At 37.3% G+C, this 25680-nt stretch overlaps 1 protein-coding gene across 12 annotated transcripts in view; it reads right to left on the bottom strand.

Moving 5' to 3' along the window:
- EML1 (EMAP like 1) overlaps positions 1–25680 on the bottom strand; it is a 130816-nt gene that overhangs the window by 37789 nt on the left and 67347 nt on the right. For 6 of the 12 annotated variants that reach the window (XM_049828902.1, XM_049828897.1, XM_049828903.1 and 3 more), the window contains exons 2-5: positions 18201–18383; positions 12565–12697; positions 6813–6863; positions 3395–3529 (exon numbers count right to left, since the gene is read on the bottom strand). In XM_049828902.1, the coding sequence (XP_049684859.1) occupies positions 3395–3529; positions 6813–6863; positions 12565–12697; positions 18201–18383 (502 nt within the window). Of the gene's footprint in view, positions 1–3394; positions 3530–6812; positions 6864–12564; positions 12698–18200; positions 18384–24730; positions 24809–25680 lie in introns of those variants that run through there. The other 6 variants (XM_049828899.1, XM_049828906.1, XM_049828907.1 and 3 more) reach the window with 3 other exon arrangements.

Below are 25680 nucleotides of genomic sequence, written 5' to 3'. Positions count from 1 at the left end.
ATGAAAGGGACACAAAGTTATATTACACAGTTATTTTTCCTCCCAGTTCCGTGTTCTTTCTATCTAGTAAGACTTCTGAAATATCAGATTACTGTTCTATGTTTCTTAGGGTGATCCAAAAAGGGTTGAAAGCCCTGTCATTCTGATGGAGAAATACTGAAGCATGAAGTGTCCCTAGAGCTGTGATGCCATCCCCACATCCATTCCTAGACTGCAGTTGGCTGATAAAGAGAAACCAAAAAGAGAAACGAAACTGGGTTGGATTTTTGCAAGCAATATTTTTCTAAGCATAAAAGATTCTCTTTCTACAACAGAAGTTGTAGCAAATAATTTTACAGCGTTTTTCCTTTTGCCTTGATTTGACAGTTATATTAAGAATAATACATTTACTTAATGATAAAACCAAACCAAACCAAAAAGAATTCTATTGATCCTGCCCATTTATTTAGCAACTTTTCATAATATCAGCCTTGGTATTAATCATGCATCAAAATTCATGCTTCAAGCTGGCATACAAGGCCAATCTCATCCATATAAATAGAATGATGTGTTGCCATTGTTAACACCAATATTAACATTTTTTCTTATGAATGAAGATATTCTTAGAAAATAAAAACTTTATGGGATGGAGCACTAGTGAGAAATGCTGCCATATTAGAGACAAAAGAGTCCCTAGCTCTGAACAGACCATGCTGACTTACTCAAGCTGATCAAGCTAATGTGAAAGGCCGATTCATGACAGTTATAAAGCAAATTATGTGTACTTTCTAATTATACAAACCCTAACCACACACAGCTCAGAAGTCTGGCTACCCTTTTTCTTTTTTGTGAACTTGAGTCACTTCCTACTTATCTAACCCTTAGGAAGGCTTACCCCTAGCTCTTAGCCATCAGGAGTTGGGACAGCCCATAGTAGCACAGGAGATCATGGTCATCTCCATACTCCTTATGCTTAAAGCTTCTTAAAATGGCTTTCAATAGCACTATGGTTTTGCTTGACAGCCTACAACTCTATATACTTTGAAAAACAATAATTTTACAATTGTCTTCTTGGATTCCTGGCATGCCTTCTGCTTTAAGCTTCATCTACAGACCTGACACAGAATCACATAGTACCACAGAACATCTTAAGTTGGTAGGGACCCATAATTATCAATGATATAAATAATAAGGCTGTGAGTAGATGGTTAAGTAACACCCTCTTCCTCACTTTTCACACATACAGTTAGCTCTAGAAGGACAGCCTTAGCCCCCAGCATACAGAATCACGCTAATTCTGCTTCTAGTCCCATGACTCTTCCTTTATATTTTGCCTGGTGGCCCAGCTTCAAGAAGAAACACGAGGCAAGTCTTTAGCCAGCCTCTTCCACAGGATAAGGACACTCATCAAGGAGATGAGAGCTGTGGTGGTGAACACCCTCAGGCTGCATGTGACAGGAATCAGGGAAAACTCTCTAACCATACAACGGTTGCTCTCATAGCGGCACCAACATCACTAGCTCCAGCTAAGGCAATCTAACATGTGCTCTCGATCAGTTCCTTGAGATACTTGCACATTATTTAAGCATTGCATTAGTTGTGTGCTGGACCTCCTCCTTGAGTCCAAAGTAAGTGATTTCTGATCAATGCTGTTGCTCAACCCTTTGTGGCCTAACAACTGCAGAGTAACATAACCATTGGGTTTCTGTTAGAATAGTATGGAAAAATAAAAAATGCATCTCAAGTACCATGATCAACTTTAGAGCAGAAACAATTTTGCAGATAATTATGTCGTAATGTTTTTATTTCTCAGCTATTTTGGAATCCATTTTTCAAGTGTACAGTACCTCTATGTAGCTACTAGAAGTCATGTATTTCCTTAATTCAAATGGACAACCTAATTAATATTGTCACTTTATTTCTTTAGTTGCTTTAACATATAAATAATTTCAGATAATTATCACCTTATGCAGATAGCAGGAACTCAGGGATATTTTCAAAACACAGACTTTGCAAAGCACTGTATTTAGATTTTGACAGATATATCTCCCACAGAACAACACAAACAGAATTCACCTTTGGAGGACTTGTTCTAATGAAATTTATTTTACAAGATAAAATACACCGAGAAAGCACACTGCTTTCTTAATTTTTTCACTATTCCCACAATTTTCTAAGCCTCTCACTAGTTTCATAAACTTTGCACACTTGCTTGTCTTGCTTCATAGCTGAAAAAGTAAGCCAGAAAACAAACTATTAATAATGTAATCACCCATATTTAGGCTGTCCATTAGTACACAACAACCTCAGTCACTCCTTACATCAAGCAAAAATACTGAAGGGATGAAAAGGAAGGGATGTTTTGTGCCATACCATCAGCTCATGAGCAGCCCAGTGACTCCTGTGATGGCACTGATGCCCAGACAGAACAGGTAAATTAGGTTATTATGTGATCCTTTATTAACATTGTGTTTCTATGGTCACATCATCTGTGAGATAGTGAAACAGTACTATCAACACCACGTTTTGCATAGGAAACTGGAATAGGACTGGTCAAGTGAAATGGCTAAGACTAAAATCTGTCTAGGAAATACAGGAAGGAACCAGTTGACCAATACTGACAATAGTGACAAACCTCAATAAATCAGCTATTCATTCAAGACCATCCTAAGTCTGAAACCCTTGGACAAGACATTCTCTTTTCTTTGGACTGTCAGCAGTACAGAGAAGCATCATCAGAGATACACAGCGATAGGCATCACTTTATTCCACTTCTTTGGATAGCACTTGCACATAAGCCTCTGCCTCCACTTCTCATTAATCTGACCCTCGGACTGAGGCAGTCATTGCTCAGAGACTGGCTGGGCATCTGTCTACATGTGGGAGGTGGTGAGTAATTGCCTTCCATCACTTGTTTTCTTTTCTTTTCCTCTTTCCTTCACTTATTAATACTGCCTTTATCTTGACCTATGAGATTTTTCACTTTTGCTCTTCCTATTCTCTTCCCCGGTCCCACTGGGGGAGAGGGACTGAGTGGCTGTGTGGCGCTTAGCTGCCAGCTGGGGTCAATGCACCACAACCAGGAACTTGAATAAGTACATTTCAGGAGCTTGAAGACCAAGGGAAACCACTAAGATAATGGAAAAGGCATGTTTAATAATGACAAACTTTTCCAGGCAACTCAAGGTTCTCACATTGTTTATGGTTTGGAAATAAGGCAAATAAATTTCATCTAAATTTGAAAACCTGTTTTATTTGAAATGTTTTAAAATATATTTTTGTCCAACTGTTGGAGCTTTAAAAAAAAAGCAGCTCCCATTGTTTGCTAAACCAGTGAAACTAATTTCACGACATAAACTAATTTAATTATTAGGGCAGTAGGCGGAGAAAGGAGACGATATTTCGATAACATTACCTTTCACTGTTCTTTTTACCACTAGATGAACTGCTGGTGGATCCAGTGCGGTTGCGACTTCCTTTGGAATCTCCATAGCTTTCCCTCCGACCGCCTGGGGACACACGCTCAGCTGAACTGGTTCTCTTAACAGTGCTAATAAAAAGAGGAGCAAGTTTTACAGCGGCACTTGTAAAAGCACATATCTCTACAACAAGTATTTTTGAGAAACTTATCAAGTAGAATGCTGACCCTAAAAATAACTACAACTTTGTTTTCAGTCATAACTTCATTTGTTAAAGAACCTACATAGGAGTTTTGCTGAGTACCTGCTGCAACAGAGACAAACATACTGCTTTTTCCTTAATCATAAAATTAAGAAGATGGGCTAAAGCAGTATCATAGAGTAAGATGTAGTATCTATTTTCCAGGTCACATTTCAAATCTCCGACTACCACTCCACACTTCTCAACTTTTAGATTCTCTTAATAAGAAGTGAAAGATTTAAAGAGAAGGCATATTACCTGACAGCTCCAGCCAGACTACAGAGAATGCAAAAGTAGGTCAAAATTTGAGCACGTGCAAGCCAACTTTTTGTCTTCATTCAGTATCAATTATTCTGTGGTTCAAAGCTAGTTTTAACATACCCCAAAGTGCAATTAACGGTGAGCTAGCCTGCATTTTTTCATTAGCTTGTCAAAAATGTATGCCTCCTACTTACATGTATGAATAGATTAGTTTCCCCACATCTCCTGACAAGGGGTTTCTCAAAGGCTTAAAGCTTGACTTACTCTCTCACTCTTCAACCATCCCTCCTGCCAAGATAGCTATCAGGGAGCTCTTGTATGACTTTATGGCACCCCTTAGACATCCAGCTCTCTCTGATGGAAAAACATGAGCCAAAACACAAGCAGTATTGCTTAGTAAGTTAAGAGAAGCCCACTCAAAGCTTACACCTAATAGGAGACAAATTACTGCGGTTATTTGTTAGTCCAAAGCACCTCTCCCTAGAGCAGTGTTTCCAGCGAGGAGAGGGAGCAGCTAAGGGTGAGGCCCTGAGCTGGGTGATGATTTTTACTTTGCTGCACTCCCTGTGCAGCAGAGAGGTGCAGGCAGCATTACCCCGACCAAGGCAGGAATCACCCCCATAGCAGCACCTGAATGACAGGACTCGGTGTCAGGGTCTTATTTCCCCCCACCCCAGTCCTGTGCTGTTTTCTCCCCTCCAAAGAGCAGAACGGACATCCCCTTTACCCCTAACATCCCCAATAACTACATGACCACGTTCAGCAGCTCTCTCACCCCAGAAGCCATGGACATAACGATCGCTTTCAAGCTCACACCCCTCTACCCAAATCCCAACCACAAGCTCCCTCCCTTTGTGAAAACAGTTCTTTTTGTTCTTGCTCCTTCAAGGCTCAGTCTCATCCCAGCCACCTTTTTTACCACCGCCAGCCAGCTGCCCTTGACGTCCGTAAACCCCCAGGGATGCTCTGCTTATCGTAACGCTCATCTCAAGCATCCTTGAGGACTATTCCAAACCTCCCCCTCAGACCCTAACAACTATCCCTACCCTGTTAATTCAGTCAGCTCCTCAGGCTCTGTCCCACTTTCTGTGTGGTGTAAGAAAGAGAGGCATTGGCTCTTCATAACTAAAGAGTTAGAGGTAGACTCTTCTGTCTGGTCTGGTCAAAAAATATTCAGCTTATCAACTGTACACCACCATTGATACAAAAAAAAAAAAAAAATATATTCCTGCTCCCTCATGTCTTTTTACCAGCGAGGAGGGGAATGTTTCAGCACCTCAGCTGAGGCTCAGTTACAGAAACAACGGGAACAACCGAACCGGAGACTTTCTCAAAGCAGTCGCCCTTCTGAAAGGAAGGAAGACCCCACCCAGGGGGAGCTCTGCAGAGCAGATGCATGTTAAGATGCATCTCAGGTAGCTTGACAAAAAACTTTCTGGAACACGTGATGGTAGGATAGATGTTCAGTGCTGCGTTTTTGTATTAAAACCAAGCACAATTCAAATGATTAAGCTGAAATTAAAAAAAAAATTTAAAATACTGTTTCTGTGGAGAGAGCAAGCAGAATGCGAAGTTACACACAGGCACAGAACAAATACAGTCATAGGAGAAGGGAAAAGGCAGTAAAAAGAATTTAATTCTGTCTTCATTTCAGAAATAAGTGTCTCCCATACTAGCCTAACACTATCCAAGTCATCTCAATGTCAAATGCATGAAAAAAACCTCTTCTTGTAAATTAAATAATATACTGTTAACATTTAACTGTTCTCCCTGCACCTCATGACATCATCTGATTTAATATTACTCCAGTCAAAAAATAAAGCCTTGATACTGAAAATGTTTACTCCACATAACATAGCCTTATTAGCATGAGTCCTTCCACTACCTTATATACAGTACTTGCATAAAAATCCTCTCTGTGATTTTGCAGTATCAAACCTTTACTTTGGCATCTTTTCCCGGTTAAGGAAAAGAAGAGGCTATATCAGCCTACATGGAAATGAAATTAAGGAAAGCACCAAATGATACTAATGTAAGTTACAGAAGCAATTTTAATTTAATTTTAATATTGCTTGGGGTTTTATTTTTATAGCTATCAACACTCAAAAGATGAACTCATGGATAAAAAAACGAATGGGTGGGACTAAACCTTAAAAGTGTAATGCTATCTTCTTTCTGAATAATGAAGTCTCATATCAGTATAAAAACTACTTTTACCACAAGAACAAAATTCTTTTAAACTCTTTTGGTTTATGTCCATTACTGCTTAAACTAATTAGCAATGGTATCTTCTGACAAATTTTATTTTAAACTTTCAACAACAACAAAAGCCCAGTAAGAAGTATTAGCAGGTGGTTGGAAAAGAGGATTATAACTCCATTATATATTAACTCAGTTTTGGCATACACACATTTTGGTAGCTATAGCGTTAAACACCAGTGTTTATATCCATGGCTACAGTAGATACACTGTCACCTGAAGAGGGATTTAAAACAGAAAATATTCATTTAACTTACAGGTTTGTAAGAGTATAACTGGATTCCAGAATTTGGCTTCCACATTAGTGATATAAAAAGAGAGCTTTTCAGTTATTTAAAAAGGTAACATTTGATAACACAATTTTTAACTTAAGACAGCAATGTGGTCTAATGAAACATCCTATAATAAAAATTATGTTAGCATGAGATAATGCAGATACCACAACTGAAATTATTATCTAGTTTTGCAATGCATTTATCAATGATGAGAAAGTTTTAAACATGTACTTCTGAAAATGTTAAAAATGGGAATAATAATTACAGTTCTACCATGTTAATGCTTGTACTAAAACAGACACTTTCTATATGTTGAACCGAAACAGAAAGGAAAAACAACTGAGCTTCAACACTACAAAGCTATTAAGGATCCCTCACCTTAGAGCAGGCTTTTTCAGTTTGCATGCATTGAGAAGATTCACAGACCTGCTTAATCCAGATTGAGAGGTGCATAAACAAAGCAGAATAAAAAGTGAATGCAACAATAAAATGTGGAAACAAGACATTTAAAACAAACTTACATCAAAAGACATAATTGCATGCTTTCAAGATATGAAGTCACGTGCAAGAGTTAACAACACAGTGCTTATTGACTCAGTTAGATGTTTGATCATTTCAAACCATACATTTAGGAACACCAATGTATCTTTGAATGACAAAACCTCAGCAATGCTCCAATACACTGACCATTTGTAAAGCGACTCAAAAAAAAAAAAAATTAAAATAAGAGGCAATCTGAAGAAACAAGACAGATGATCCAGCTAGAAGACAAAGACTATTAAAAAAGCAACAATAAAGGCAAGAAAATAAATCCTCATATATACATACATATACCACTGCATAGCATGTATGTTTCAGATGGTTGCATTACTGAATTGTGGTGAACAAACCTCGCAAAGATTAAAAAGACCATATATTTAATTACCAAAATTTGGGGGGTAAATATAAAAGATTTTAATAAAATAAATTTTAAAATAGCACACAATGCTCTTAAGACACTAACTGATGATATTAATAATATTTTGAAACTTGTCTAGCACTATTTCTGACCCTCATTTAAATCAATTAGAATAAATTCAAGAATAACATATGACTTTAATTTCATTATGCCTTTGAGCAAAATGCACTAATAACTTTAATTGTTAGAGATATAGTGAGGTGGCATAATAGTTTTGCCACTCAAAGTTCAATGGAGAGGGATTTCTTTTTGAATTTATATTCTGTTTATTTTAAACCATTTTCTTTCAAGTGTTAAATAGAAGACTTAATTGAAGGTTCGATACAGAGTTTGTGTGTGTGCCAGTTACAAACCATCGCTGCCCCCAGAACAGAACACAGAACATTAATTCCAGGCGACTGAACAATTTCCTAGGGGCCATGCGTTTAGTTTAGAAGAACAGGAATTTATCATATTAAAGTATTTTATTCTCCCTACAAACAAAGCTCTTTATGTTTTCTTTGTTCCAGCTTCTTCCTTTTGATCTCCATTGTCAGAGTTTTGCACCATTGTAATACGTTGCAATCTGCTGGGGGAGAAAGAATGACTGATTGTCTCCTTTTGAAAGGCAAAGTATGTGCTAGCCTGCAGCCTGCAGCAGCATCCCTACTGGGAAAGGTACTGTCTGCATTCTCCTCCCTTACTTTTTTGTTTTTCTTTTTCCCCCTCAAATAGCGGAAACAAAGCTATCCTAGAGGAGTCACAAACCCCTAGATTTTAATAGTGAACACAAAACACTACTACTGTGCACTGGCCAAATTCCAAAGACAAATTTAGTGTTAAGCAGTGAACTTCAAGCCACATTACATGAGAAAGGAAGAGTGCAGGGAGAAGGAAAAGTTCTGCTCATGATACACTAAACTCGTCTTATTCTGAATGAAAATTTCAAATAATTATTCTAAGCACAAAGTTCAGAATAAAAATATGGCAGCATTCAAAAAGGTGGTACTCAAAACAGCTTATACACTTCTACAGTATAAAAGTAGTAAATACAACATTAAATTTTAAATCAAATCCTCTGGGCAAAGGCTTTTGCAAAGATGACTTGGAAACACTTTACAAAGGCAGGCAATTCTTGATTATTTATGTCAGGTGATTATCCAGCTCATTGCAAAATCACTTCAGCTCTGCATTAGCTGGCTTGCAGCTGGAAGCCATCCAGCTGTGTTCACATGGCACCCCATCACCTGAGTGCAGCAGCGCCTGTTGGTGCTGGACCAGAATTTTTGGTCCCAGTATCACCAGCATCACCAGGCTTTCTGTCTTGCATTGTATTACCACTATATACTTTTATAAACCAATTGACCTACGTTTTGGATTTGTGCTTTTGCTCTATTCAGGTTATTTCATTCCTTCCTTACCTTGGATAATTGGGTGTTGACTATATGAGATCTGAATGCTGAACGGGGGTTTGGTGCCCTCCGTTCTAACTGAAGCCAGAGTCAGTTGAGGTTACTCAACACTTTGCAAGATCTGGATCTAATTATCACATTAGGCCCTATAACAACCTACTGATATCCAGAGACACACATTTTACATATGGAAAACCAATATGCATAGAGGTTAAATGATTTGCATAAGGTCATTGAGAGAATATGTGGCAGAACTCAAATAAAAGCCTGCTAGTTCCACCCTTTCAGCCTCAAGCCTTTTTTATTACCTCCAATTTTATATTCCTGCCAGAAGAAGTCATTTCCATTTCAAATATTAAATGGGAAATCAGAAAATGTAGTGAACTCTGAACCGCATCTCCTTGGTAATCCAGCAAGGCAGATAAGCAGTATACCAACCTGTGGGTTCAAATGAATTAACCAACACATTTAAATACAGCTATTGTATGAAATGAGATTGTGTGTGCAGACGTATCAGTAAGCACATCTATTTCTAAGCAGTGGAATGTATGGATGTACACTTGGTCCCCATGGAGATTATTTGCATGAATTTATACAAATATGCACGACATGCTCTTTCAGGGGACAGACTAATGTCATTTCAATTGGGCATCATACACTTCCTAACCTAAATGGTGAAAGTATCAGAGAATGGAGGAATCAGAAGTTATTTGTTTGTAATGCCCCTTTTCATAAGGCTGTTCAGTAAAACATTTGGGAAGGACCCCATTCACCTGGATGTTTGCCTCTCTTGAAAATACAGTTGCAGGTAAGAAAAAAATTGAAGATGATACTTTCTGCTATAGTAATCCCAGCAGATCTTTGTAATTCCCAACAGCAGACCAAGGTTTAGAAGATAACTCAGAAAAAAATAAAATTTTTTTCTTTCTTACTTTTTTAAACTTTTCTTTTCAAATGTTACCTTTTTCATATTTTGAAAAATGTCAAATTTTTCAATTCTGCACCTATGTTGTATAGGAAAACTATTAAAAGTATCCAAGCAGAAATTAAGTTTTCAAAAATCTATAAACATTTAAAACTATTTAGAGCTGTTATGCCACATTACCATATTTTGGACTAAAGAATACCTACGCTACAAAGTAGCAGTAGTTTTGGAATCAGTTTATATGAAAGGAGCACTATAAAAACATGACTGCTTAGCAGAAATCAGAACTAAAAAAATTATTTAAAATTACACACCATCTATAAACTGTTCAACACCAAATGAAGTTTTTAACACAAATAAACAAGTCCTACCCCTTAAAAAAAAAGGAAGCTATTTCATCTTGCTGATGTATTTCCATTACTGTTTTATGCATACACACATACAGTTCCTGAAGGTAAAAGGGTCCAGTCTAAATACAAAGCATGAATGAATTCATCTTAATGAATGCAAAACGAATTAATCCACTTGACTATTTGCAAGAAAGCTATTTGGAACACTTAATACATCATCTTTGAATACTGAATATTCGGAGCACGATTTACTATAAAAACATGAAATCCCATCAGTTATTTTAAGGTTCATTATCAAATGATAAGAGTAGAGAATAATTTACCAAAAAAGAAAAAAGGGTCGTACCATATTGGTGAGGTCCTTACCATTCCACTCTCTTCCTCTTGAAGTATATTTATAGGCAAGGCACAGAAATATACTTTAATATAATTTAATAAAAAATAAAATTAAAGAACAAAATTTCCATATTAAGGATAATCAATACAGAATATTAGAGCATTTGAAGGGAACACGAATTCCACAGCACCTGGATTTATAACAGCTTTTCAAAGGACATGGAATAAGCCTGCTCTCCTAAGCACTCTTAGTAAATGTCCATCTATTTCAGCAAAACTGCCCATTTGTATTTTTTTTCCAAAACTGAATAAATATTTTCATACTGCTTATTTAAAGCACCTTCAGTCTAGCCTCTTCAGCAAAGAGAAGGGATAAAGCATAATAAAAGGACATTAAATCCTTATCCTGTGGAAGATATTCTCATACAGGAATGAAGACAGTCCAAAAATGCTTTCTAAGGATGCTCCTCAGGGACTTCCCCACTGGCACTCCAGGTATCCAGACTGCAGATGGGTCAGGTGGAAAGGCTGCAGGGTCTCACTTATCTACAGGGATCCTGAGCTACGATAATGTCTACAAGCTGCAGGCAATACCTCATGGACCACCTGAATTATGCAAAGGACTCTCAGAACAGAGAAAGCATAGGTATGACCTTGACCTGCATTTCATCCACCCTACTCTGGGACAGAAAGTCCTACGCTGAACCTTAGAGATGGAGTGTAGAGACTCAAGAATCACACCCTCTGTACACAAGTTAAGTCTGCCAATGCTTGTACTCTCGTGTTTTATAATTACCACTTGAAACTTTATTAGTGAGAATGAAATTATGAGAATTATTAAGAAAAAATAATTTGTAAAGAACAAATTTCTTTAAAAATCCAGCACGTACAAAATAGTACTCCTTATTAAACACTAATAAATATTCTTTTTTAAAAGGCAAGTTCTTTCACCCATTTTCAAAATTCTGATAATGGAACAGTTTATACAGTATTTGCCTTCCTCCTCTTATCTTAAGGGCTTATTCAGGCCAACCTGCCAAAACCTACAGCTGCAGTGAGCTGCAGTTCATAGGAGTTAATTTGTGCAACACAAACAAATATGGCATTTTCCAATTTTAATTGTGCACCGTATAGCTTCTCTCTTCTCTACAAGAACAAAACCTCAAGTTTCCTGGAAAATCAGTCCCCTTCAACACAATAAACAGAGTGGCGTATCCTTAGTAATCATCTCCCCTTTAAGGAAAAATTGTCTTTACAAAAGAGACCTCAGATCTTAGCAGGTTAATGCTCTCATCTCCACAACTTGCCCTCCTCAGAGTTGTCAGCATCATCACTACAAAAAGCTGAGGATGACACACAACAAAAGAAATGTAAAAAAAAAAAAACCCAAAACCACCAACCAAAAAAAAACCCCCCAAAAACAAACCCAAGCTGTTATCTTTTATAGGCAAACCATACCACAGGTTAGCACCACAATAACTGTCACATGTAACTTGAACTTGACGCACCCGATCCATTGCGTTCCTTATAAACTAGATATATAAAACATGTAGCCCACTTAAAACAACTAAACACACACAGAGCAAATTGAGAGAGCAGTAATTTTTAAAAGGACTTAAATACATGCTAATGGTAAGATGTCTTAAGACGGATGTTTTCATTTGCATAAATATGTGCTAGGCATAGAATTTTCCCCCTCCCTGAGATGCTTCTGACATTGCACATGCAGTTTCTATGATAATTTTTAGTGAGAGAAAACCACCAAAGGTAACATACCGATTTGTAATAATAGCACACTTTCTCTACAGACTACATATTTTTCTACTAGCTACTAAAAGAATTCTTGCACTACTTTTCATGTCATGCTGTGCAACAGCACAGTAGAAATGCTTTATTCTCTATATGCTAGACCATAGTAGCAAGAAAATAACACAAACCAGTAGATCAAGCATTGTGCATTCTTCCAATATTCATGGTAATTACCTTAATTCTAATTAGGACAAATAAGTTTAAAGCCTCTTAGAATGAAATCCATCTCTCCTTTTCCTTCCAAACTAAATATTTAGACTGTTGCTTTGCAAGTAAGAAAAGCTACATGTCTAGAACCTTCAAAGAGGAGATATACCATGTTTTCAATTTTGCAATTATAAGGTTTCTAATAGATGCATACCTTTTTGCTGCTGGTGATACAGTTTCCTTTCTGGTTCCTGATGGGGAAGGTAAAGAGCCACTTGGTTTCTTTGGTAACACAGTTCCATTATTAACAGTAGTCCTTAAAGGCAGGGTTTGTACCAGCGGTCTTGCTGTAAAACAAGTATAAGATTAAATCATTGTTTTCATTTGCTTTTCGGGTTTTTTTCCCCAGCAAACATTAGAATATTTAAAAGTATCTGTGCAGTATGCCATTTTTGTTTCACTATTGCCAAACTCACCATAGATGAGGGTTTTAACAAGGAAGATTTTTTTCATTATTATTATTATATTATAATATAATTATATAATAATAGTATCAAGCAAATCATCTGCATATGGCTTAAGCACACAATTCTACAACCTCTCGCATCTGTAAAACTCTGTCTTAGCTCAAGGAGCTTACTGGTAAGTGGAAAGGTAGTCGTTGCCACCGAAAACAATCCTGCTCTCTTACAGGAGCATCAGTCTCTTGCCTACCTGGATAGCATTCAGAGGAGTGCTAGAAATGAAAGCAGGTTGCCATCTCAGAAACTCCTGCTCTTCACCCCTCAACATTCTTGCAGGTCTTCCACAAGCAAATGATCTATTAAGAAATCCCTACTGCCCCAAAAGGTCTTCTTTCAAAGAATGTGGGCTTATGTTTGACAGAAAGGAATTTTACCCTTCAGTCAGAAAAAGCAATTGAAATCAGCAGAAGAGTGAACTTAATGAGTTAACATTATCTACCTACGTTCTCCTGATCAAATGTTGGCTCAAAAAAGGATATACATGTCATATCTATAATTAACATAAGAATAACAGAAAAGTCCCATTCAAGTACGTTAGAAATTAGTTGCAAAAACAGTGGTTAAAACTGCAAGCAATAAGTACATGGAAAACTACAGTGGACCATAGCCTAAAAACACAGATGCAAACATGACTAGTGCTCTCTCTGCAGCAGGGAAGAAAGCTTGAATCACTTGGAATTTGACAGAACTTTATCACAAGCCAGCTTTGTAAAGATGCCAAAAGTCTCTGGGTTCAGAGAAACAACACCTGAGAGAAGGCAGCAGTCACATCTCACTTAAGGAACACAAGATAAAATTTCACTGAACTTGGGAAAGGATGGCAGAGAGAATACCTATGAAATGTTCTTCGAAAAAAGCCTGCTGAGAATAAATAATCTAAAAAGCTAAACCAAAATATTAACAACTGTATACAGTTCTAGGTTATATTACGATAACTTCTTATTGTAGCACTGACGGCAAGCATTTATTCACTTGTTCACCTGAAGTTTTCATATATTGAACAAAAGAAGATAGATGTGAAAGCCTGTGCCATGAGAAGATTAGGTCAGTAAATATTATGGTCTACTTGGGAATGCAACTTTCAAGACAAACTGTGCCTTGAAACTTCATTAGAACATACACTTACTTGTTATGTATTCATCACTCATTTGTTCAGAGGAGAGAAATTTAGAAAAAACCTATAAGGAAATACTGAAGAAACGAGGCTTATTTGGCTTAGAAGACTGAAGGATGACATGAGAACAAGTAAACAAAGGAAAAAAAAGAAAATTTTCTCCATGCTCACTAAGGATCTGAGATCTTATAACCACAGAAGATTGATAGGGTGAGACAGCATCATTCTTACCGAGGACAGGAAGAAAAAGGGCTCTCTGATTTTATGGGAAGCTTTAAGGAAAGGCTAAACAAGACTTAAATTAATTCATGGGGCCTTCCAGTCCTGGCTTCCATGATGTATTTTAACAGACTAATGCTGTCTTTAGAGCTTATACAGAACACCTAAAATCTACTGTACTTTGGCTTCTCATGCCTCTATTTTTCTATTTATTTTTTTTTTAATTAAGGGATTCAGATATCATGATCCTACAGTTTTCATTCTTCCAAATTAAATTGTTTCTACAGTTTCATGTTGGATGCTCTGCTGCTTGTTTTCTGACTAATTGCTGCAATGCTGTAATTAATCTGTATGTATAAAACTGATTCTGTTGCTTACTACAGAATCACAGATAGCTACAGTTGAGCAGTTGTGGACTTGTTTCCTGACAAGATTTCTGTAGCTCACAAAACTTCAATGAGGTGTTGAGATCACAAATTAGAACCATAATTAAAGCTAAATAACAAATTATTAAAATATTTTCTTTCTTTAAAGCTATATTAAACAATGCCTATTAAAAAGTAGCTGGAGTGAACTAGTTGGAGTCTGTTTACTCTCCTAACTTTATTAAATCGAAACTAGCAGCACCCAGGAATAAATCGTGCAACCTTTAACAGAGGTTTTGGTTCAAATCCAGCACCAACCCAGAACTCACGCTTCTGCAACTAGAGATTTCAAAATCTAGCTAGTGTAGAAAGCAACTTCATGAACCTCTTACACAGCACACAGAAAAACTAAACATTTTTCAGTTAATCCACTATTTACTCTGGAGCTATTTAGTTTTATTTACAACAGCTAGTTCACACCAGTGGTAACTGACATAACAGTCAACCAACCCCACACATGTCATTGCTGTTAGAAGTCAGTAACTCAAACAAGTTGGTATTATTGCTTTGTCAGTAACGTTTATTTTGGAAGTTCTGTTGCTTGGAGGTCTTACCTGTGGTAGCAGGACTGACATGTTTATCAGCCTCAGCAGCAGCTTTTTTAATCATACTCTGATCTATGGATTAATAGGGCTGTTAAGTTTACAAACAAACCAATAATTGCAAAAGGAAAGAACAACAAACACAAGTAAAAACAAAGGCAGGAAGCCATACTGAACTCCGCCAAGTAGTTGAATTACATAAGGAAGGGGGAAAAAACCCACCCAAACAAAAACCCAAAACACTTTTAGTGAAGGAGCTCCACAAATGGCCAAGATAAGCAGCTCACTTTCTGTGATATATGCTGCTTTTAAGCTGCCTAGCTCAAGTCTAAAATAAGAACACAAAGACTGAAAACAAGCTCAAGCTTTTTTCCATTATAGGTTTGAAAGCCTGAAACTTGAAATCTTTAAATCAATTTTACATCTGAAGTACTCAGAAAAAATGTAGTCTTTGGTCCCATGAAACTTCTTGTTCCAGACTTTAAATGGTACATTGGGGATCCTGTTTTCCAAAGTCACAACCTCCCCTGACATACACACACTTTTAATCCTGATCTACTTCATCTATAGATCAAATGAAAGCAGCAGCATACAATAGACTTCAAACCCCAGTTTGCATGGACAAGATTTTTGTGACACTGTGAGATCAAATTCCACTTTTTACAATTCTAAATGTGGAATTAGTCATTAAATGATAAATGGAAAGAAAACAGATTGAGTCCATACAGCCCAAGGGGTTAAAACACTAGAAGCCAGCACACCAGTTTCACTCATCTAAGCAAACCCCTCTCCTAACAGTCTCCATCAGGAGCCTCTGTAATGCTATTCCAAGTTAAAACACTGAAATTGAGCTTAGTCTTGTGCCAAGTAATTGTGTGCAATTCGTTATAAAGTAGTTGTGCCTACTATAGGAAAAATAGGCCATCATGTGAAATGTATCACACTTGACAAAGCAGCTAGAAGAAACAAATGATCAGGATACTTCAGATTCTATAAAGGATGTTTAATAAGGCTGATCATACACTAATGATATGACTAACATAGAGTAAAATTAAAGTTCTTTACATAAATTGTTACAGTAGCAACTACTTCCAGACATTAGGTGGATTTAGTTGGCAATTATCAGGACTCATTTCAGTAATTTGTAGTGAAAGAGCAATTGACATCTGTAGTCCTCCATTTGCATTATCACAAAGTAAAACTTCTTACACTGTCATTTCACACACACACACAAAGAAGTATCCATGCCATATATACATTTCAGAAAAAAACAAAAAAAAACCCCAAAACAAAACAAAACACACACACAAAAAAACCAACCCAGCCACAGAAGGCAGAGGGATAGGCTTACAGCAGCTTTTCTTCATTGTACATTGAACTATGGCTTTAACAATCTGCCACAACCCAGAAAGCATCTCCTGATTTAGTTCAACTCTGCTCACAGAATCCATGAATATCTGGTCTGTATTTTCCTAAGTAAAGCCAGCAGGCAAGAAGAACTGATTTGGTTACAACTCAGTAGTAATTACCAGACTCTATTTCCCCCATGCATCAGATAATATCTATTTTACAGGCAACATAAAGCCTCTTAATCCCTTGTACAACCAGATCTGGTGGAACATTTTATCACAGTGGAGGCTATCTTTAGTAACATTTAACTTATTTGATTTTTATTTTTTTTTTCAGTCAAAGATAAAATGAGGAGAATACAACAGAAAGGGAAGAGAACAGGAAAACCAGCTCACAGACATTTACTGCATATTCTGTCCAACAGATAGTATGATATCTGGCTAATCAGGCCAGATATCAACTGATCTGGCTCTGTAATTTTGTCCCTTTCTCCTTTCCTCATCTCCAGACACAAAACATTATAACAAATACGACATCTCAGTTCAGCAAATTAAGTAGTTTCATACCTATTCTGTTAAATCAATGCCTAGAAGTAAGTATCTATTGCAAAGTCACAAATATATAACCAAGATGAAAGGAAGTCCTAATTCCCAGCTGAGAAAATTATGAATCCATAATTACACATCATACTTCCGATGTGAATTAAGTTTTTAATTTATATTAATACCTAGCAGGACCCCAAAAGAAACAATTTCTTAATTTAGATAACAGAGAGCCTGTGAAGTCAGCCATACTTTCATTCCACATCGAGGTTGCCACCACTCTTACTCCTAAGACTACTTAAAAATACCTTGTGCATTTCTGCTAAACTGCAGATAGGCAGTCACCCAGGCTTTTGCAGCCTCACAGACTACAGTAAATCACACCAGTTGGGTTCTAATAAACCTTTACTACTGTGAAGCACTGGATGTTCAGCTTTTCTGATTTGTGTACAGACAAAGCCAATCTTGCAGAGCAGGAACCAAGAGAAAGCACGCTGCAGCACATGGGTGCAGCATATCACTGAGTAGCAACGTCTGCCACATCTGCCACCTCGCTGGCTCTGGATCTGCTGCACTGGAACAGGGTCAAGTACCAACCGCAGCTCTACCTTTCCTTTGTAGCTGAGCAGCTGTTGTTGCACCATCTCCTCTGTCATTTCACCTCTGTGCTACCTCATAGCTCTGTCTTTGGTTATGTCTGCACCATCCAAAGACACTTAGAACATTTTTAATTAAATTAAAATTACATTTTACTTATATTTAATTCATTTTTTGGATTAAAAAAACCCTAAGCCTATTAGGAGTTTCACCCACAAAAGACAATGCATTCCCTAAACAGTTTATAAACTAATCTTGATCAAAAGTCAGGAAGTGGTAGCCATGGTTAAATGTAGAGAGTGGATTAAGCACTAAGAATATGCAAATGCTTTGCTGGTTCATGGGAACTGTCAAAGGCTCACAGATTTACCCACTTGGATTTTTATGTGTTGTCTTTAACAGGTTAAACTGCAAATGTATTTTGAGTTGGATTTGTTGATTTTGCATATTTCAAAGATCTAAAGAAAAACATACTTTATACATATAAAACACTCATTGAATTGCACTACTTATTTTACATATATCTGAAATGCAAACCTTTGGTAGGTCCTTTCTTGTTCTGCATGGCCTGCTGTTCCTCTGTAATATTCAAGCGTCGAACCACATCTGCAAGGGCAGATTTGAGCAGCTGGATGTCATCTTCCTGCATCTGGACACGTTGCTCCAGAGAGGCAATACGATCTGTTACCTCCATACTGCTTGCAGCAGAGGCACTGTCATCTAAGTAAAACAGCAGAAAAAGATGCATTATCAACAATGTATAACCATCAGGGAATACCTTATATATCTGGCTGCAGGTAAAAACAGGTTTTTCTCAGACCTAATGACCTCTTGAGGAAGAAAGTTTTTAAGTGACCAAAAGGAAGAGATGGAAATAAAAATAAATAAGTAAATAAAAAAAAGATTAGTACTTAAGTAAGATGTCATTATGAAGTTGGCTTCAGGGCTACTTATTGTTAATTGGGGCCCACTATCGATTATCTACATGTCTGAACCAGAGTGATCAACCATCACCCTTTACTGTTCTGCTCAACACAACATTCCAGCACGAACAGGCATTCAGGTAAAGAGCTATACTTTCTCATATGCTACACACCCTTCCAGATTTTTCTTTCTCACACATGTGATAGAAAATATACATTAGACACAGATAAGCAACAGATAGGCTTACACTTTTTCAAGTTATTGTCCACAGACTGGAGAATAGATACTAAGCCCATCTGCTAACTCCTAATTTATACCAGCAGCTTTATGAGAACATTCCCTCAGACTGAAATAGAAACATTAAATAAATTCAAAATTACTCAGTAATTGTACTCTTAGCCTGCAAATTCTTAAAAGGGTCATTACTTTGCATACAATTCACCCATTATTTGGAAATAACCCACAGAAGCTTAAAGCCTGCAACTCCCTGAGGAGGACTAGACATTCTTTCCAGCCAAAACCAGTAATAAGAATTTTTTTCCTAAATGAGCACTTTAATTCCACTGCAGTTCCTATCACATAGAAACACTGTAATTTCTTACAGTATTAAGTTAGGAAAAAGAAGAAGAAAGGAAGACAAAAGCAAAGCCAAAGTTGTCAAAGTCAGTATCTCTTAGGGAAAAAAATTGTGCGGTTTTTAAAGAGAAATGCAAGGGTTTATTTAACTAAGTGGACTTGAAACCTAAAAAAAAGTTGGGTATTAACTCACTGGATCATTTTAAGTAATGTTAGTCAAGTGATGATGATGACTGGATTATAGCTTTCATTTCAAGAATTAATAAGTTATACTTTAGCAAAAATGGATATTAATGCTACTATCTAGAATCATAATTGACTTCTCCCTCACTCTTAACACAAGTCCACAGCACATATTTCTCCTGTTAAAGCCAATCTCTCTATGTGAAGAAGCTAGTATTTGTTTTCATTTCTTGTGTACATAATTCTCCTCCATTCCAAACCAGAGTTTTCCACTTCTTTTGTACAGGGGCATAAAAGGTAAGTTAAATGGCTTATGCATAATAATAACTAGTGTTGAATTTTAAAACAAAGTAAGTGTTTCAAACTGGGAAACAAACAGCTTCTCAATGCATTTAAAAGCATGTCCAAAAATGTTAATACACACAAACTCTCAATCAGAAGGGTCTGGGGAAAAACTGCATTTAAAATTAAAAAAAATTAAAAAAAAATAAATCTCCAAACTGCCCCAGTACAAATTGTTTTTGAAATCTGTTCATAAACTGTGTTTTGGCTTCCTTACCCCTCACACCCCCAACTGCTATTTGTGCTTACCAAAAGCTGAATTGGAAACAACTCAGAAACAAAGACTATGATGATATTGACCTCCATAAATAGCAACAGGCTAATATAGTTTCAGTTGCTTGTTAATTTTGTTATAGGCTTTTCAGAGCATATTTAAAATATCAACATTAGGATATTATTAGGCTGAACATAGTGGTAATGTAAGTATCTGGTCCTGAACAAACTAAATCAGAACTCAAGTTCCTGAAAAATGCTGAAAAACTTTCTCCATGACAAAGCTTTCCAAACTTTGGCCTAATCAGACATTGCTCAGCACAGGACTCTGTCCTGCAGCTGTTACAGGTAATTAATCCCCAAACTCAGATTAGCAGCCATGCTGGCAGCAGTATGAGCTGCCTGCAGAATTTAACCTTTCCTTGTACAAACAAAAGGCCCACGCTGCTCTAATGACTTTACACTTTAACTCAGCTGGAAATAACATGGATTAGCATACTGGACAATAGACAACCAAATCAAAAGGTTGATTTAACCAATACAAGCCAAATTCAAACTTCAGCCATTCAGCCAAATTCAATACGACAGGGCATAGTTTTCTTCTGAATTCAGTCAACAAGAAATAGCCAATTCCAAAATTCAGGGCGGAGAAGGAAACCCAGGGAGAAATTGGTTGGTCTTAAAATGATCTAGCCCTCGTTACCAAAGAAAACATCCTCATTAAAGTATCAATTTCACTAATTTTTAAGTGTGTAGAAACAGTAATTTTGCCCAAACATAAATCTTCAAGTAGTAAATCAATGGCACTGGTTTATTTACAGTCCCATAAGAAAACACTCCCACTAACAACTATTAAGATGTACATCTCTCTTTCTTCTTCCTCCTTCTCCCAGCTGCCACTGTGAGTCTTCCCCTTGCATCCTTGCTGACCAATGGGCACCAGTAAACCCTTCCTCTGGACACAGCGTGTCTGCGCCTTCCACCATCACCATTCTTTCTGGTCCTTGGGAACGTAACCCTCATCCTTGCTGCAACCTACAATTTGTTTTTTTATGGTGGTTACCTTGCTGAATGCAGTTCCCTTCCAAGGATGTAGAAAAGAATAAAATTTGTAATAACTTTCAGTAAGATTGCTACTGAAAACAAGATTCCTTAGAGTCCAGTCACACTTCACTTTGCCTCCCCTTTGCAAGCATATACAAGTAAGCTAGAAAAGACACAGAATATAATAAAACTATGTTTTCTGAAGAATGCAAAGTTCAATTATAAAATAAGCATAACCTGTTTGTTATGCAAGTAGAGGATGGAATGTTCTTGCTGTTGAGACTATTGCATCTGAGCAAGTTGAGCAATAAAATTGCAGCTTCAATGCAGTCAAATAAGCAAAGGGGTATGGTATCAGAAAAGAAAAAAAAATTAATTATATAAACTAACCAAATCACAACAAAAAAAGTCACAACAGATGTCATCTACTCTGCCAACAAAAGCAAAAGCTATATTGCTAGCCTAACTGTGATCTGCCTCTGCAGTATACAGTTCATCCTCACAGCAAAGAACATATGCAAGGAAATTTTTAGCACACATTTGTAATACAATTTAGACTCAGATTAGAGCCATCTTATTATTATTGTTCCCAAGCCAATATTAAAGTGACTATACATTTTATAGCACCTAGTTCCACGTTTTCTCATGGATAAAGCACAGCCTTAAGGAACTTGCACAGCGTGGGCTGAGAGGGGACCACAGGGATTTGGAGGAAGGCGGCTGGGGGGGTGCCAAGAGGCCACCAACTTCTGTGCCTTGGGGTGGTCCAGTCTGGGGCTAAATTTTCCCTCACAGGGTCCACACATGCACTCACACAGCAGCTGGGTTACAAGTGTGCTTTGGCTGTACAGTTACAATAACTGAGAGAGAAGCGCTTTATAGTAATGATGTCAAGATCCTCAAAACACTTCAGGTGAATCCAAGGAAATAAAAAGCATGCCTTTAAAAGAAATCCACATAGATAGAAATTTGTGGTAATAATATGCAAACCTTACTGCAGTTTTACAATATAATAAGGATACCATTATGTCAATATATGTTACTTTTTGTGACTCTCTAACAGTGTCAATATACTTAGATTTGGTGACCTCTTTGCAATCTAGCAGTCATAAACCCCACAAACGTTCACCATCTTGAAAGGCTTTTGAAGGAAACTACAAATCCAAACAATTTGCCTTGAAGTGTTAGATCTACTTATCAGTCACTACCACTGCTTTTGCCTGTGAACAGACAGAACAGACATCACCTACATGGGTAGTATCAATAGCATGTCAGAATTAATCACTGCCTCTTTTTCATCAATGGGAAGAGAAAGGACTTTTAAGCTGAAATTTATGCAACCTGTTTTTAGAAATCTGAAATTAATCACTTTCTACAAGTGTTCATTTCTTTTCATGGATTATAATGCAAGTCTAAATCACTGTCTCAAACATGTAAATCTACATCTCATGAGATAAATGCCACCTACAATGTCCAAAATTAGATAAAACGAGGAGGTATCAATTCAGATGCCTGATTTTTCATCATAATACATATTTGTGGTAAAGCTTGGAAAGAAGAGTCATTTGCCATTTATGCTTTGCTGAGACTCTGCAGGTTTCAAAGAGAAGGCAGCAAAAAAAGGGAATGTTCTTCATGCCTCTCTCTAAATTTTCCAACCAGTTAATCCATGATCTCATAGATTGGAAAGATTTCTTGTGGCAAACTAAAAGACAATACTGAGTCAGATGATTAATCTGCTTCCAGAGCGTCTTCCAGTTTTTCAGCAATTTATTACTTGAACTTAGCCAAATGTGAAGAAACATCTGAAGCAAAGCCAACAACAGGATGTGTATGCTGTTTACAAGAATGATTTCAATATTATTTCATTGTATGTAGGCTAAAGCAAAATTACATACTTACACTATTAGTTAGAAGGTAGCATATTAAAATGCATACTATTTTCTATAGATTTTACCTGCCGGAAAACCTAAATCTGAACTGTACGTTAATGGTGTAGGAAATAATTACAATTAAAAGAGACTTGGTGTTCCCCCCCCCCCAGAAGAACTACTTCATTAAACATATTCCACCTTTGCCTTATGCAGACATTAATTTGGAGGCTAATCTTGTCCAGCTCAGACCATGGTAGCTGATTAAGTAGTGGAAACATTAGGTACTGATACTCAAAAGACTGGCAAACAAATTTGAGTTTATTCTATCTACCTGGTCTCTTTGGAGCGCCAATTAACAGGACCAAATTGTATACAAAGTACTTCCAAAACTTTTCAGGATATATTCTGTGCATTATATATTTGTAAACTACCTAGCACAATGGGGGTGTTGTTGCTAGACACTATTACAATACACTTTAAAAGCAGCATCTTAAAGTCTTTGCCAGAGTTGTCCTTAAATTTAGACACTGCAAGATATCAGAAAAGAAAATCTAAGCCCTCTGGGGATAGCAAATTCCAGCAGTGGTCTCTGGCAAAAATTAAAAATAACTCACATGATGGAAAATACGGCAAAGGATGGCAGTGAAAAGGCAGCATCACCTGCACACAGAAATGCCCTCCTTCTAGCATAAAGATATAGATTGTGCCAACAAGCCCGAATTGAGCTCAACTGGTAGGAATATTTTCCATCATTGAGGGATATCGGTAAGTACATCATGCTCTGCACTTCTGAAATTAATTGGTACAACTATTCACATTCCTTGGAAATCACTATGAACTTCAGGACTGCTACTAGAGCCTTATGAAACATGCACACGGACAGAAAGGAATTCTCCGTCCCCAGCATGCAATGATCTGTATGGCAGAACACGGTAGCTGCTTGAGAAAGCCCATGACACCAAAGGAGAGAAAGTTAAGAGTAACATTTATTTAAAATAAGCAAACCAAAAAGCACAATCCCGCAGCTGAATTTAGATAGGGAGAACTATAGACTGGATTTGACCCAGCATATTAGAAAGCAGGTTAAGAACACTGATGATGCTACACTTCCAGAAACGTTTTTCCACCGTAAAAGGCCACATTTTTCAGACTCCACTAACTCTGCAAAACTGTCAGATGTAGCACATGTCACTTGGTACATATTTGGAACCTCCCCTTCTCCTGCCCACATCATCACTGAGATCTCATGCAAGTAATTGAGTTACTTAAACTATTTTCTTCAAGCTCCCTGGAAGTCATACTACCACTAACTTTCATATGACCTCTCCGCTTCACCTCTCTCAATGCCATCTGTTTAGCTTGAAACTCTAACAGTGCAGAAAAACATCCCTCTGTGGCAGGCATCTCCTACGTCTTCAAAATCCTGTCCTCCCTTTTTGGTTCATTTCATGCATCTTTGAGTCTGGGGCACAGAAGTCAGCCAGACAACCTATTTGATAGATACGGTCTGTCTGAACTGACAACAACAGAGAGAAAAAGGAGAATTAGGAAGAGAGACAACCATCGAAGGTTTAAAATGAAAACATCTAGCAAAATGAACACAAGCAATTCACTGTGGCACATAAACAGCGGAATGGAGCCACGACATCATCGTTGCCAGGCTTAGATGCAAGATCTGGAAAGTACCAAGTATTCTCCTATTAGCAATTTCTGTGGCATAATGTCAGCGGTCATTTGCAGACCAAAAGACTCTCTGTGCAAGAGAACAATGGCAAAATAAAACAGCAGGTTTAGTTTCCTTTGACAACACCACGCCAAGCTCCTTTGTTTAAAAGATTAGTGTCGACAGTATTTCACAGACTAAATATCTTTCCTCCATCCACTTTTCTAATGCAAAACATTGTACCATACCTGAAACACAGCAGCAGCTTTCCAGTCTTGTCTCCTGGGGACAATGACAACGCATATGGGCAACAGCTTATCATAAAGTCTGGTACATACTGGACTGGTCTGCTAGACCCTGATTTGACCAGATTAGAGCTTTCCACTGCGAGAAGCAAGTGGATTTAAAGCCCAAAATAATGTTATCCCATTTAATCTTGTTATTTTGTGCAGTTAGGGAAAAAACAGACAGAAATTTTTAACTACAGTTAAAACAGCTAAAACTGTAAAAGATGTTGCTCTACCTGAAGTGTTGGAAATTAAAACTGGTTGCCAACTGAACACTCAAGGAATGGCCTTTATTATGTCAAATCCTCTAATTGCATTTTGTTATAAAAGTTTATATAATAGGATAAAAGTGCAAGCACCACATATGCTTTTCTAGCTGGAAAGCTTTGCTTGTGAGGAACAAGAAATCACATCTAATCTTTAAACCCCATAGCCACAGGAACAATAGGATACCATGCCTATCTATAAGCTTATATACCTACATATGCATACAGTCTCTGAACAGGTAGGACAACTTTTCAGTTCAATCCCTATTCTAATAGGTGTACTTAAGAGTGATTAGCATTGCAAGGAGATGCCCTAGTTTGGTACAATCAGGTACATCTCACAGTAAGTAATCTGAACAGACCAGATTAGTTTTTCCATGTCCTCACAAGGTATGTATGTGTAGGAGGAAACGGGAAGAAGACAAGTCTATCCCACACATCTACCTAATGCCATACTCTGGACTGCACTGGGAACCTAACAGATAGGTAATCTAAAACAGACCACAGTAACAGTAATGTAAAGCATCATCTTGGGAGAACAGACCACTTCTAAACCACACTAACAAAAAAACTGTAATCCGAACATTTGTTCCTCTACTATATGTGGACTACAGATGGTTATTTTTGTGAACAGTATCTTCCCTC

Source organism: Accipiter gentilis, chromosome 25 (genome assembly GCF_929443795.1).
Source record: "Accipiter gentilis chromosome 25, bAccGen1.1, whole genome shotgun sequence".
In the NCBI taxonomy this organism is placed as follows: domain Eukaryota; kingdom Metazoa; phylum Chordata; class Aves; order Accipitriformes; family Accipitridae; genus Astur; species Astur gentilis.
This window is presented reverse-complemented; position numbering and strand designations above follow the sequence as displayed.